This window comes from Muscardinus avellanarius, assembly GCF_963383645.1.
Source record: "Muscardinus avellanarius genome assembly, chromosome: 13".
NCBI classification, from domain to species: Eukaryota; Metazoa; Chordata; class Mammalia; order Rodentia; family Gliridae; genus Muscardinus; species Muscardinus avellanarius.
The window spans coordinates 28,290,545-28,303,969 of NC_137799.1; the positions used below are offsets into that span (position 1 = coordinate 28,290,545).

A 13,425-nucleotide genomic window follows, 5' to 3' on the forward strand; every position below is an offset into this window, starting at 1 on the left:
CCTGAAGAGCACTTAGTTGTAAAGCAGGCTTTCTAAGACACTAGGCAGAAATGTATCTACCTGAACTTACAGGAAATAGATGGTATAATGTTCTTTACAGGATTCATTCTGCTATAGCAGGACTGAATTTAACACATTTCTTTAAGAAAACGAACTGAAATTTTATAATTACCTGTCCATTAAAAAAATAAAAAAGAAGTTCAACTTTTAGGTTAAAATAGCCAAATCTTGTCACTGTTCTTACATACTGTTCAAAAATACTGATTATGTCAAGCTGAGAATGAGAATATCTCCTAAACCTTTGGTGCATGTGTAGAACACAGGAGTGTTCTGCCACTGAGCTACCCCCCCCACCCACACACACACGGTGTCTTACTAAGTCATCATGCACACTGGCTTCGACTGGGATTACATGGCACCTGGCTTCACACAAACCTTTTTAAGGAAAAGATAGTGAAGCCAGGCATGGTGGTGCATACGTGTAATCCCAGTACTTGGTAGGCTGGGACAAGGAGGAATGCAGGTTTGAGGCCAGCCTCAGCAAGTTAGCAAGTCCCTGTTTCAAAAAATAAAGTGTTGAGGATATAAATTAGAGGTAGAATGTCCCCTGGATCCAATTCCTAGTACAAAACAAACAAAAAACAGTGAAATGATTGACCAATAAAAAGGAACTCTGATAAAAGCAGAACTTATGTAAAAATATCACAACTCAGTTTTAATTTCACAGTCCACGTTATCCACAACTCACTCAGGTCTATGATCTGACCTGATTTTCACATCAATTTTAAGGTAGGCAGATCAATTATTATGACTTCCATGTTATTTTTTATTTTTTTGCGGTGCTGAGGACAGAACTTAGGGGGCTTCTACCTCTGTGCTATACTCCCAGACCTATTTTATATTTTATTTGAAAACAGGGTTTCACTAAGTTGCTGAGAGCCTCACTAAGTAGCTAAGGCTGGCTTTGAACCAGTACAACCCTATTTCAGCCTCCCCAGTACTGAGATTACAAGCCTGCACCACCACGCCTGGTATAACTTCCATTTTAAAAAAAGGAAAGAAGGAAAGCAGTTAAGAGGCTGGCAGGGAGAAAGCTGTAGTAGGACCTTGGAGAAGCTCTATTCTGACTGTTTTGAAATTCTCAATAAAATAAAAAGTAGGGTTATCACTACAATCAAGGAGAAGAGACAATATGACATCTCTCTTTGGCAGTGAAGAGTGAATGAACTAGTAAAATGTATGACTGTCAGGTAGCAAACTATGGGTCCAAATAATTTTTATGCTTTGTGTGTTTAAGTGAGACCAAGTCCATGTAGCTACGTATTCGACTCTGGCTGCATAGGTGCAAGCACAAAATCAAGTTAAATTTGATTATATTGGGGGTCTTCAAAGCAAGAATATGTCAGAGTTGGACTATGTTGCCAAGCACTATAACGGTCCTTAAGCACTATATACACACTTCCTCAAACTCACAGAACCTTTAAAACCTGAAGGTAGTTCTTTCAAACTATTATCCTTGTTTTACAAATAAGGCAATAACCAGGCATGGTGGTGCACACTTGTAATCCCCGCGCTTGGGAGGCTGAAACAGGAGGATCGCACAGGTTCGAAGCCAGCCTCAGCTACTGAGTGAGGCTCTCAGCTACTTAGTGAGACCCTGTTTCCAAATAAAGTATAAAATAGGACTGAGTATAGCCCAGAGGTAGAAAAGCCCCTGGGTTCCACCCCCAAGTACCACAAAAAACAAAACAAAACAAAACAAACAAACAAGGCAACATGTACTACCTGGGTAACCTGCCCAAGGTTACAAAGCACGTAGTTCAGGCAGGACTGAAACTCAGTCTGCTGACTCTTCCTTCTGAGGCAGTAAGTATAACCACTGACTCCATTTTGGCTAGGCAAAGGGTGAAGTGGTAGCATGAGCGAGGGCCAGTAAAAAGGAGATTGGAGCAAGTGGATCAAAAGACATTAGAATTGGAATTTGAATGAAGTTAGTGTGGGATGCTATAAACAGATTACTGGTGATGGGAAAGAGGTAAAGTTAGTAATAGTGATGAAGACTAGTTACTAGTGTTGGAACTGAATAGTTGGAGTAGAAGTAAAGACCATTGGACAAAAAGATTATAGGATAGAAAACAAAGATTTACAAAAGACAGTGAAACTACCAAAACCATTTACTGTTGGTTTTCATTTCTTTCTTAAAATATACAATATGGCCAGGCGTGGTGGTGCACGCTTGTAATCCCAGTACTTGGGAGGCTGAGACAGGAGGATCCGGGTTCACAGACAGCCTCAGTTACTTAGTGAGGCCCTTTGCAACTCAGTGAGACCCTGTTTCAAAATAAAGAATATAAAATAGGGCTGGGGCATAGCTCGGAGGTAGAATGCCTCTGGGTTCCAACCCCAGAAAGAAATAAAATATACAATGTTTTTTATAATATGTGGGATGGATTTTTAAAGAACAATATCACATGCTATGAAGCTCAATTTCATACTGCTTAACCCATAAATAAAAGCAGCTACATCAGGGAAAAGGATGTCTTGGAAAATTAACAGTGTATGTCCATCCATAGTTACTACATCCACTTCTTCACTTCCCACTCATTGTTCAATTCACTTGACCTTGTTTTTGGTCCCCTCTCTACTGGAAGACTACCTCTCTCCTGCTCTTCTCTTACTTTTGATCTCACAAGCATTAGATACACTTAACCCTTTTTCCTCCTTGAAACATTTTTCTTGATTCTTTCTACCTTAAAGGTACCTCTGCCCATCTCCAAATATTAATGCTATCTAGGATTCATCCCTAAACCTCATCTACCAAAATCTCAACTCAGGAAACCATATGCTCCATCTCCAGCTCCAACTTCTCTCTGTAATATACTCATAGCATCTCCACTCAAATGTCTGATGTTTAACAAACATCTTAAACTTAAGTGTAAGTTCCATCTCGAGCCCCAATCCAGTTCCCATGTCAAAGTCTTCCACATCTCAGAAAGAACACAAGTGTCCACACAATTTACGTAACCAAAACCTAGATTAAAAAAAAAGTAGTCACCCAGTCAAGCACTATCACATCAATTCACCTTATTCCAGTTTTCTACATAGCACTTACCATTACCTAGTTCTTTAAATTTGTTTCTTGACTTTTATATCCCTCTAAAATGTAGGCAAAATGACAGCAAGTTTTGACATCTATAAACACTCAACAAATATTTGTTACATAAACAAATCAGCACATTACAGTGAGGGATCACTAACTTGACAGTTCAGGGGGGAAAAAAATGTAGCCAGGCCTGGTGGTACATGCTTGTAATCCCAGTACTTGGGAGGCTGAGAGAGGAGGATCACACAGATTCGAGGCTGACCCCAGCTACTTAGTGAGGCTCTGGGCAACTTAGTGAGACCTTGCTTCCAAATAAAACATAAAATAGGTCTGGGAGTATAGCCTGGAGGTAGAAAGACCCTGGGTTCCATCTCTAGTACCACACACACAAAGCACTCAATTCATTCAAAAGATCTTCATTAAATACCTACTATGTGCCCAGCATGAGAAGAGCAAGATTGACAGAAACTATTATCAGATATCCAGTTTCATCCTGTATTTAGTCTACCAAGAAGCCAAGAACCCTTCATTTCACCTCTGCAATGTATTTTAATGTGTTTACCACTCAATACTTTAATAATCTAGAAAACTTCTATAATGAGGCAATATACCTATCATAACTATATTAAAAATAAAGCCATTATGGGAATAAAGCACTAATATAAATTACCAAATACTATATAGTGGACAAGTACTAAAGCAGTACTTTATAAAAATCACCATTATCATAGAGAAACCACAAAATGAGGTAATTCTTTGCAGACTATTATGGGTACCCTAAGTATGTTCTTTATAGAAATTAGAGCTACTTTATTAGATTTATTAGAATCATCCAATGTATTTACAGCTTTTTGTTTTGTTTTTTGCAATACTAGGAATTGCCCCCAGCCCTATTCTTCATTCATTATTTCTGTAACAGGGTCCCACTAAGTTATGGAGGGCTTCACTAAGTAGCTGAGACTTTTGGTGAACCTGTGATCCTCCCGTCTCAGGCCCTCCATGTACTGGGATTACAAGCCTGTGCCACCACACCCTAGAGTACAGTATTGTCTACCTCCAAGCTATGCCCCCCAGCTTTATTTTTTATTCTTTATTTTGAAACAGGGTCTTACTAAGTTGCAGAGGGCCTTTCTAAGTAGCGGAGGCTGGCCACAAACCTATGATCCTCCTGTCTGAGTCTCCCAAATACTGGGATTACAAGCATGTGTCACCACGACTAGCTCCAGCTATACAGTTTTTATGTCTCTTATTATAGTAATATAACATTTCAGCTGTCACACTTAGTGTCATCTCAAATTTACTTCCCTCACCCTGGTTATTCAAAGCTCACAACCACAGTTAGCAGCAGCAGATGTTCTTGGTCAGTTTTTCAGTGATGCAACAAAATACTGTACTGTATTACTAAAACTTTTTACTCTTGAGTCTGTTTTGATTTGGTTTTAGATTTTGGTACTTGGGATTGAACCTAGGGGCTTTCTACCTTTGAACTACACTCACAGACTTTATTTTGAAATGGTCTTGCTAAGTTGCTGAGGCTCGCCTCAACCCTGCCATCTTCTTATCTAAGCCTCCCAAATACTGAGATTACAAGAATGGTCTACCATGTTCAGCTTACCTGTTCTTAATGGATTTAAGTTAACAGCAACACAAAAAAATATATACATACATATATATGACTTTGGGTCTGAGCGTAAAATCTGGGTGCATTTCATTTTCTGCTAAATGTCCAACACACCATCAAACTAAAGAATTGTTAAAAATTTTATGGTAGTGGTCTATTAGACATCTTAAGAACGCTATTTCTTCCATTTAGATCATCATATAATGAAGCAGAAGCCTTAGCAAAAGTTTCCCCACCTCACAGGTAACATTTCTCATTTGTTGCTTAGTGCTTAAATATAAGAGGGCGTGCATTACCATTGTAAAAATTAAATGACCTTTGCAAAGGCTAATAATAAAGACAGTGGTATGGTAATGGTCAATAGTACAAAATAATAAGAGACTTCCAAAATGGAATTAGAATACCTGTCTTGACAAATATTTTCAGTGTTAGTTTTATTTTTATTTTTATGGTGGTACTAGGAGTGGAACCCAGAGGCTTTCTACCTCCCAGCTATACTCCCAGACCTTTTTTATATTTTATTTGGAAACAGGGTCTCACTAAGTTGCTGAAAACCTCACTAAGTAGCTGAGGCTGGCTTCGAACCCGTGTGATCCTCGTCTCAGCCTACCAAGCGCAGGGATTACAAGTGTGCGCCACTGCACCTGGCCAGTGTGTTAGTTTTTACATCTATGTTAACAGCAACAAACTGTATGAATAGTATATGCAGTTGAAACCACTCTAACAATGTACTGAAAATAGACTTATGTAATGTTAGCCTCACAGAAAATCTTACTACTTTCCCTGGAAATAAAATGTAAAACAGTAAATGTGGTTAAGGATTTTATACAAATACAACACCGGAAGCCGGACGTGGTGGTGCACGCTTGTAATCCCCACACTTGGGAGGCTGAGACTGGAGGATCGCATGGGTTCGAAGCCAGCCTCAGCTACTTAGTGAGGCTCTCAGTAACTTAGTGAGACCCTGTTTCCAAATAAAATATAAAATAGGTCTGGGAGTGTAGCCTGGAGTTAAGAAAGCCCCTGGGTTCCACCTCCAGTACCACCACCAAAAAAATAAATAAAATAAATAAAAATTAAATTAAATTAAAAAAAACAGCAACAACACTGGCTCTTAGATAATAATGTATGTGTAAAGTGCCTAAAGAGCTAAATAAATCTTACAGACAATACTTCAGTGGTGTGGGGAGTCATTGTAAAACTTCAATAAACCCACAAATATTTGTTTTTAGGTTTCAGTAATTCTGGAATTCTCAATATTAAATGGTGATAAAGTTAGACTAGCACCAATATCACAACAAAAAACCAAAGCCAGAGAGATATTTTATGTAGTTTTGTTTGACACATTCCTGTAAATCCCAGTACCTGGCAGGCTGAGACTGGAAGATCACAGGTTTGGGGACAGTCTCAGCAATTTAGAGACTCTGTTTCAAAATACAAAATAGGGATGGGGCTGTACTCAGAAGTAGATCACCCCTAGGTTCAATCCTCAGTACCACCAAGGAGGGGAGGGGGGGTGGCGACTTGGAAGGCTATCACTGAAGTATGGCAGGTTCTAAGACGGCCTCAGAAAGTAGTGAGCCGCTCATCTACCTAGTAAGACCCTGTTTCATAAAAATAAAATAGGACTGGGGGGGGGTGTAGCTCGGAGGTAGAATAACTTTGAGTTTAATCCCCAGAACCACACACAAAAGAATTGCATATCATACTTCAAATAATGAAAAATATTGGCATCAAGTCATTTTGTGTCACAACTCCAAAAATGTCGGGAACTCTCCATATATTAAGCAATTAAAGATGTAGAAAACTTTAGATGACTAAGTGAAAGATAAAACACAGCATTATATTTTCACTCAAAAGTATCCACTGAGAAACGAGTCTCATTTATTGTTCACCAACTAAACACCATTTAATCCTCCCATCTCTACAGGTATTATTCCTATTGTAGGGAATGGGTAATCTGCCCAAGGTCGTAGCAAGTAAGTTACAGAGCCACAAAAGGCTGTTGTTTATTTAATTATCAAGCCCCGATCTCCACCCGAAATAGAAGCAATTACTTTTTAAAATATAAATGGGTGGCAAGTTGGTGGTTTAAACTTTGCATTACAACATTCTTAACGGTGTACAATATCTCAATTCTAGAACATGAGTAAATTTACACTCACTGCCTTTTTAGATTCTTGGTATAGTTTTATTTACTTCAACACAGCGTCTTTTTGCAGTCAGAAACACAGAAGACAAAATTAGAATTTATCAGTGGCCTTGTTAAGTATTTAAGACATAATCAGCAGAAGAAAGTTTAAGTTACTATATTCTTTCTTCATTTCAAATGCTACTATACTGTGGAATGTCCGTCGTTCCAAGACTTCTAAAGAGAGGACCTGTTAAATCTAGAGTTGAGTTTGAGCCTGTATTTGAAGGTTTCTAATAAAAAAAATTTAAAAAAAAAAAAACTTTAACTACCAAAAAGGCCTGAGTGTAATTTACGGGTGGGCGTGAGTTCGGAGGCTGAAAACGCGGTCGTAAATTGTCCCCAGGTTACGCAAAGAAAAAGAGGATTTGCGACTCTAGGGAGAAGGGGGCCCAGAATTCCTTCCCACAGCCCCTCGCCACTCACCTCGGTGGCTGCAGAAGGAACCCGAGACTTTTTTAAGGCTCACCATCTCGGGTTACCCAGTCCTAGACCTCCGGGCCTCCCGGGTCCCCGCCCTCCCCCACCTGCGCCGCCGCCGCCCGCTCCCCTCCCCTCCCCCAGCCCCACCACGCGCTCCGGGCCGCCCCGCCATCTGCCCGGGCCTCTGCGCCCCGCCACCGCCTCCCGGGGGCCTCCGGCCACAAAGCCCGGGCGCTGGGAGGCCGGCCCGCCGCCCGGCCCGCCGCCGCGCCGCGCTCCCGAGCCCCGGCCCCGCACGCGGCCGCGCGTACCGTCTCCTCGGGGTCGATGTCGATCTTGAAGGTCTGCTGCTGGAGGGTCTTCAGGGTGACCTGCATGGTGCCGCCGAGCTCGCCGCCGGGCCTCGCCGGGTGCTGGCCGCTGGGCGGGGTCTGTGGCCGGGCCGCCCCGGGGTCGCCCGCGCTCTCGGGAGGAAGGCGGTGGGGGTGGGGGCTGGTCACATTCGCCCCTCGCAGCGGCCTCTCCCCCGGGCCGCGCCGCTGCGCCCGCGACTGCGGCCTTCCCCGCGAGCGAGGGCCGCCGTGCTTCCTCACGCGCCAGCCGCCGAGCGCGCCGGAGGCGCCAGGGGCTCCGCGAGAGCTGCAGAGAATCCGCTACCTCACCACGGGATGGTGGCCGCCATCATCGTGACTCGCCGAGACGTGCCCCCTCCCCCACCAGAAAAAACCTGGGGGGGATGGGGCCGGGCCGGCGAAGCGCGCAGGCGCAGGGTGCGGCGAGGCTGTGCGCAGGCGCGAACAGGAGCTCCGCCCCGGAAGTGGGGCGGGGCCGGCGGCTCTGGGCTGTCGGCGACCTAGATCCGCCGTGCGCAGGCGCACACCGCGGGCGGCGGCGGGCCTCCGGGCTTCCTCGTCGCGTTCGCAGCTCGGCGCGCGTCGTCTGCTCGCCGCCGCTCCGCCCATGTCCAGACTCCGCCCTGCTGCGCGAGTTGCGCCATCCGTCTCCGGGGAAGCGCTACGTGGAGACGGATGCTGAGCCTGGGAGCCGGGACCCAGGGCGGTAGTCGGGGCGGAGTGTAAGTTGGAGGATCACGTAACCACGGTCGTGCGCCAGCACCGACGCTGCGGGAGCCTTTGTGGTGTCGACCGATTCTCTAACCCTGGGGCACAGACCCCAGCGCCAGGCTGGAGTTCTCTCGCTGGCTTTTGGACCTTGGTCTTAAACAGGAGGACAGATTTTAAACGGAGGTTCTAGTTATGGCCCTCCAGTAGGCAGAACTGCCTTGTGGTTCCCCTCTCATCCAGAAGTTTTTAGAACTGGGTACATCAGCCCTCCTTTCACCGCTTCGTCTTACTCTTTCCCGCGTGGGATTGTTGATTTTATCCAGAGTACACCTTTGCTCAGATGTCACCTTCGCAGTGAGATGTACCCGGGCCACATTACTTAAAATTGCAAGATTTTTAGCTCCATTATCCTGCCCTACCCCTCCCCCCTTCTGCAGCACAGGCGGTTGAGCCCAGGGGCATTCTACTCCTAGCTATAACTACAACCCTATTTTTTTATTCTTTCATTATTATTTATTATTATTATTATTAATATTATTATTATTATTGGTGGTGGTACTGGGGGTGAAACCCAGGGTTTTTTTCTACCTCCAGGCTGTACTCCCAGACCTATTTATACTTTATTTGGAAACAGGGTCTCACTAAGTAGCTGAGAGCCTCACTGAGAAGCTGATGCTGGCTTTGAACTTGTGTGATCCTCCTGTCTCAGCCTCCCAATTGCTGGGATTACAAGTGTCTGCCACCACGCCCTGCTTTATTCTTTATTTTGAAACAGGGTCTCACTAAGTTACAGAGGGCCTTACTAAGTAGCAAAGGTTGACCTCAAACTTGATATCCTCCTGTCTCAGCCTCCCAAGTACTGGGATTACAAGCGTGTGCCTCAGTCCCAGCTTCTGTTCCATCCCTTATATAGAATTTATTTTCCTCTGGTTACCATATAGTGCATTTATTAATTACTTCGTTTATTGTGGAGGGAGTAATGAAAATTGAACCCTGGGGCATTCTACTTCTGAGGTCTCCCCCACCCCCAGCCCTTTTTATTTTTTGTTTTGAAACAGGGTCTCACTAGGTTGCTGAGAATTTTGTTACTCGAACTTGTGCTTCTGTCTCATCTCCCATGTACTGGGATTACAGGTGTGTGCTACCACACCCAGCTTTGTACATATTTATTATGTTTATCAGAAGCTGCACACTGGGCGTGGTGGCCCATGCTTGTAATCCCTGTATTTGAGAGGCTGCGATAGGAGAATCACAGGTTTGAGTGTAACCTCAGCAAATAGTGAAACTCTCATCAACCTAGTGAGACCTGTTTCAAAATAAAAGTAAAATAGAGCTGGGGGTGTAGCTCAGAAGTAGAATGCTCCTGGGTTCAATCTCCATTACCACACACACACAAAACAAGCTGCACAAAGGCATGGATTTCGTTTTGCTCATTGATAAATGTCTAGCACCTAAGAATCCTAACATATTGCAGGCACACAATAAATGTCAGCAGCCTCTGGGTTTCATCCCCCTACGGCAAAAAAAAAAAAGTAGGGTTGAGATAAAAATTGTTTTTTTTTTAATTTCTATAAAAAACTGTATGCCAGGTATAATACACACACACACACACACACACACACACACACACACACACACACATAGCAGTAATGGGGATTGAATCCCCAGGGCATTCTACCTCTGAGTTACACCCCCCAGCCTTATTTATTATTATTATTTTGGGGGGGGGGTTCTGGAGGTGGAACCCAGGGGCTTTCTACCTCTGGGCCATACTCCCCCTATTAACGTATTAAACTGTGTCCAAACCATAGAACTATTTTTCTATTTTATTTGGAAACAGGGTCTCACTAAGTTGCTGAGAGCCTCACTAAGTAGCTGAGGCTGGCTTTGAACCTGCGCAATCCTCCTGTCTCAGCCTCCAAAGTGTGGGAATTACAAGTGGTGCACCACCACACCCGGCTTATTCTTTATTTTGAAGCAGGGTTTCACTAAGTTGCAGAGGGCCTGGATACGTATCTGAGGCTGGCTAGGAACCTGCGATCCTCCTGTCTCAGCCTCCCAAATACTGGGATTATAAGTGTGCACCACCATTCCCAGCTCAGACATAATAATTTTTTACCCAATAAAACAAAATGTGTATACTATTTGGATCTCTGTAGGATGTAGTTGCCTGACTCCAGAGTCCTACAGTTCACATGCTATATAATAAGATTATACCCCTGTGGCACAATACAAAAGCCACTAAGATGACTTGCTAGTAGGCAAGGTCTCAAGCTTCGCTTCTATAGTTATTAGGCCAAGAAAAAAATGATGAGAGGGAGTCATCAATTCCAGATACTTGTTAAAAACAAGCCAAAGAATTTTGCTTGCATTTTTGGAAATCAGTCAAATAGTTTCAGGGAATAGGATGAACAAAAGAATAGGCAGCAGCTGCCAACCTAGGAAATACTAGGTATATTAGTCCAGTTTGTGTTACTATAATGAAATATCTGAGGCTGGGGAACTTTGTAAAGAAAAAAGGTCTATTCTGGCTCATGTTTCTGGAGGTGCAAGGTCTAAGGGCCTCATTTGTTAATGGATTCCTTCCTGAAAGAGTCCAAGGTATCACAAGGGAACCACATGGGAAAGAGACATAAAGTGTGCATGTCTGTGTATGTCTGGCTTTCTTCCTCTTATAGAATTACCAGTATTCAATCGAGGGCTTAACCCTGGTGACCTTACCTAATTTTGATCACCTCTCAAAGGCCCTACCCATAGATACTATAGTCAGTGAAATTTCTACCATCCTCTTTTTTTTTTTTTTTGGTGGTACTGGGGGTGGAACCCAGGGGCTTTCTACCTCTGGGCTATACTTCCAGACCTATTTTATATTTTATTTTGAAACAGCATCTCACTAAGTTGCTGAGAGCCTTACTAAGTAGCTGCAGCTGGCTTTGAACCTGTGCTATCCTCCTGTCTCAGCCTCCCAAGTGCTGGGATTACAAGCATGCGCCACCACGCCCAGCTCTACCATCTTAATAATACCTCACATGTGGATTAAATTTTATCACACAAACCCTTGAGGGACGTATTAAACTGTGTCCAAACCATAGCACTAGGCTGTAAATACCAGACTTGGTACAATTCATTCATTTCACAAGTAATTTTTTTGTTGTTGTTGTGGTACTGAGAGTGGAACCCAGGGCCTCCAGACCTATTTTATATTTTACGTTGAAACAGAGTCTCATTAAGTTGCTGAGAGCCTAAGTAGCTGAGACTGGCTTTGAATCTGTGCTATCCTCCTGTCTCAGCCTCCCAAGCATGGGGATTACAAGTGTGCCCCACCATGCCAGGCCACAAGTAGTTTTTGAGACTGTTCAAACCAGAAACTGTTCAAGATGCTGGAGATAGAGTAGGCAGATACTCTCTGCGCTCATGAAGTTTGTATTTTAGTAGGATAATAATTAGATGAATAGAAGAAACTAAAAATCAAAACACATAAAATATGAGGTGATGATAAGTACTATTCTAAAAAAGCACTTGAGGATCAATCGAGCTGGGGAAAAGGGACTGTTGCTACAGAGAATGTTTAAATATGTTTTCTTCCCCTTCTTCACCCAGCAATTAGCCCCAAGAAGGCTGACCTATCCACCTATCCAGAGGACCTCAGCTGGCTTCCTGGAGCGTCTCTGCAGGAGGCAGGAGGAAGAAAGTGAAGTGAGGGAATTCATTACTGTGTGTGGACGGCAGTACAAGGGCATTGCTTCTGTAAGGTGGCTCCTCTCCTGGTGACTCACAGATTCTAGTAACTGCTCCCTACCTTGCCCCTTCAGGCCCAGAGAGCCTTATTTCTCACTCCAGAGTCCTGCACTTTCCCTGTAGTTTCCCTATAGTCTTCCACATTGTAGAGTCCCTTCTTCCTGGAATTATACCTAAATTACTTTGTTTGGGCAGCTAGACCAAAGAGTGTGTCTGTCTGTCTGTCTATCTGTCTCTCTCTCTCTCTCTCTCCCTCCCTCCCTCCCCCCCAGGGAGAATTCTCTGTCTCCTTGCTGCTGATTTTTTTTTTTTTTTTTTTTTTTTTTTGGTGGTACTGGGGTTCCTGGAAACCCTTCTACCTCCGGGCTACACTCCCAGACCTATTTTTATACTTTTTTAAATTTGGAAACAGGGTCTCTTAAGCCAGCACTGCTGGCTTCGAACCTGCGCGATCCTCCTGTCTCTGCCTCCCAAGCGCGGGGAGTACAAGTGTGTGCCACCACACCCGGCTGACTTTTTTTTTTTTTTTTTTTTTTAATGTGGTACTCGGGATGGAACCCAGGGGCATTCTACCTCCGAGCCACACCCCCAGCCCCATTTTTTGTTCTTTATTTTGAAACAGGGTCTCGCTGAGTTGCAAAGGGTCTCACTGAGTAGCTGAGGCTGTCCCTGAACTGTGATCCTCCTGTCTCAGCCTCTCAACTGCTAGATTGCAAGCGTATGCCAGCACACCAGGCTTTGCAGCAGTTCTTTGCAGCCCTTGGTTTGCAGCTCTAGCACTTCAGTCTCCACCTCCATCAGTATATGACTTCCTCCCTTTTTGCATTTATGTCCCTGTGTCTCTTCTTATAAGGTATAGAGATCCATCTTATCTTGACTCATGCCATTTGGTCATAACCCTCATTTCCTGCCAAGTGACCCTGGCATGTGTTCAAAGCCCTATAAGACAAAACAGTCATCAAAATAGTTGAAGTCAAGCCAGGCATGGTGGCGCACGCTTGTAATCCCAGTGCTTGGGAAGTTGAGACAGGAAGATCTGAATTCACGGCTAACCTCAGCTACTTAGGCCCTCTGCAACCTAGTGAGACCTTGTTTCAAAATAATAAAGAATAAAAAATAGGGCTGGGGGTGTAGCTTGGAGGTAGAATGCCCCCGGGTTCCATTCCCAGTACTGGGGAGAAAAATACAAGAAGTCAGGCATGGTGGCACACACCTGTAATCCTAGTACTTGGGAGGCTGAGACAGGAGGATCACGGGTTCCAGGCCAGCCTCAGCAACCTAGAAA

The 13,425-nt window shown here is 44.0% G+C and overlaps 1 protein-coding gene across 1 annotated transcript in view; it reads right to left on the minus strand.

Moving 5' to 3' along the window:
• Positions 1-7,715, minus strand: part of RAD23B (RAD23 homolog B, nucleotide excision repair protein) — a gene marked incomplete at both ends in the record, with an annotated part of 45,484 nt that extends 37,769 nt beyond the window's left edge. Inside the window, one exon of the mRNA XM_080709517.1 lies at positions 7,650-7,715. Coding sequence (XP_080565643.1) covers positions 7,650-7,715 — 66 coding nt within the window. The remainder of the gene's footprint in view (positions 1-7,649) is intronic.
• Positions 7,716-13,425: the final 5,710 nt, after the last annotated feature.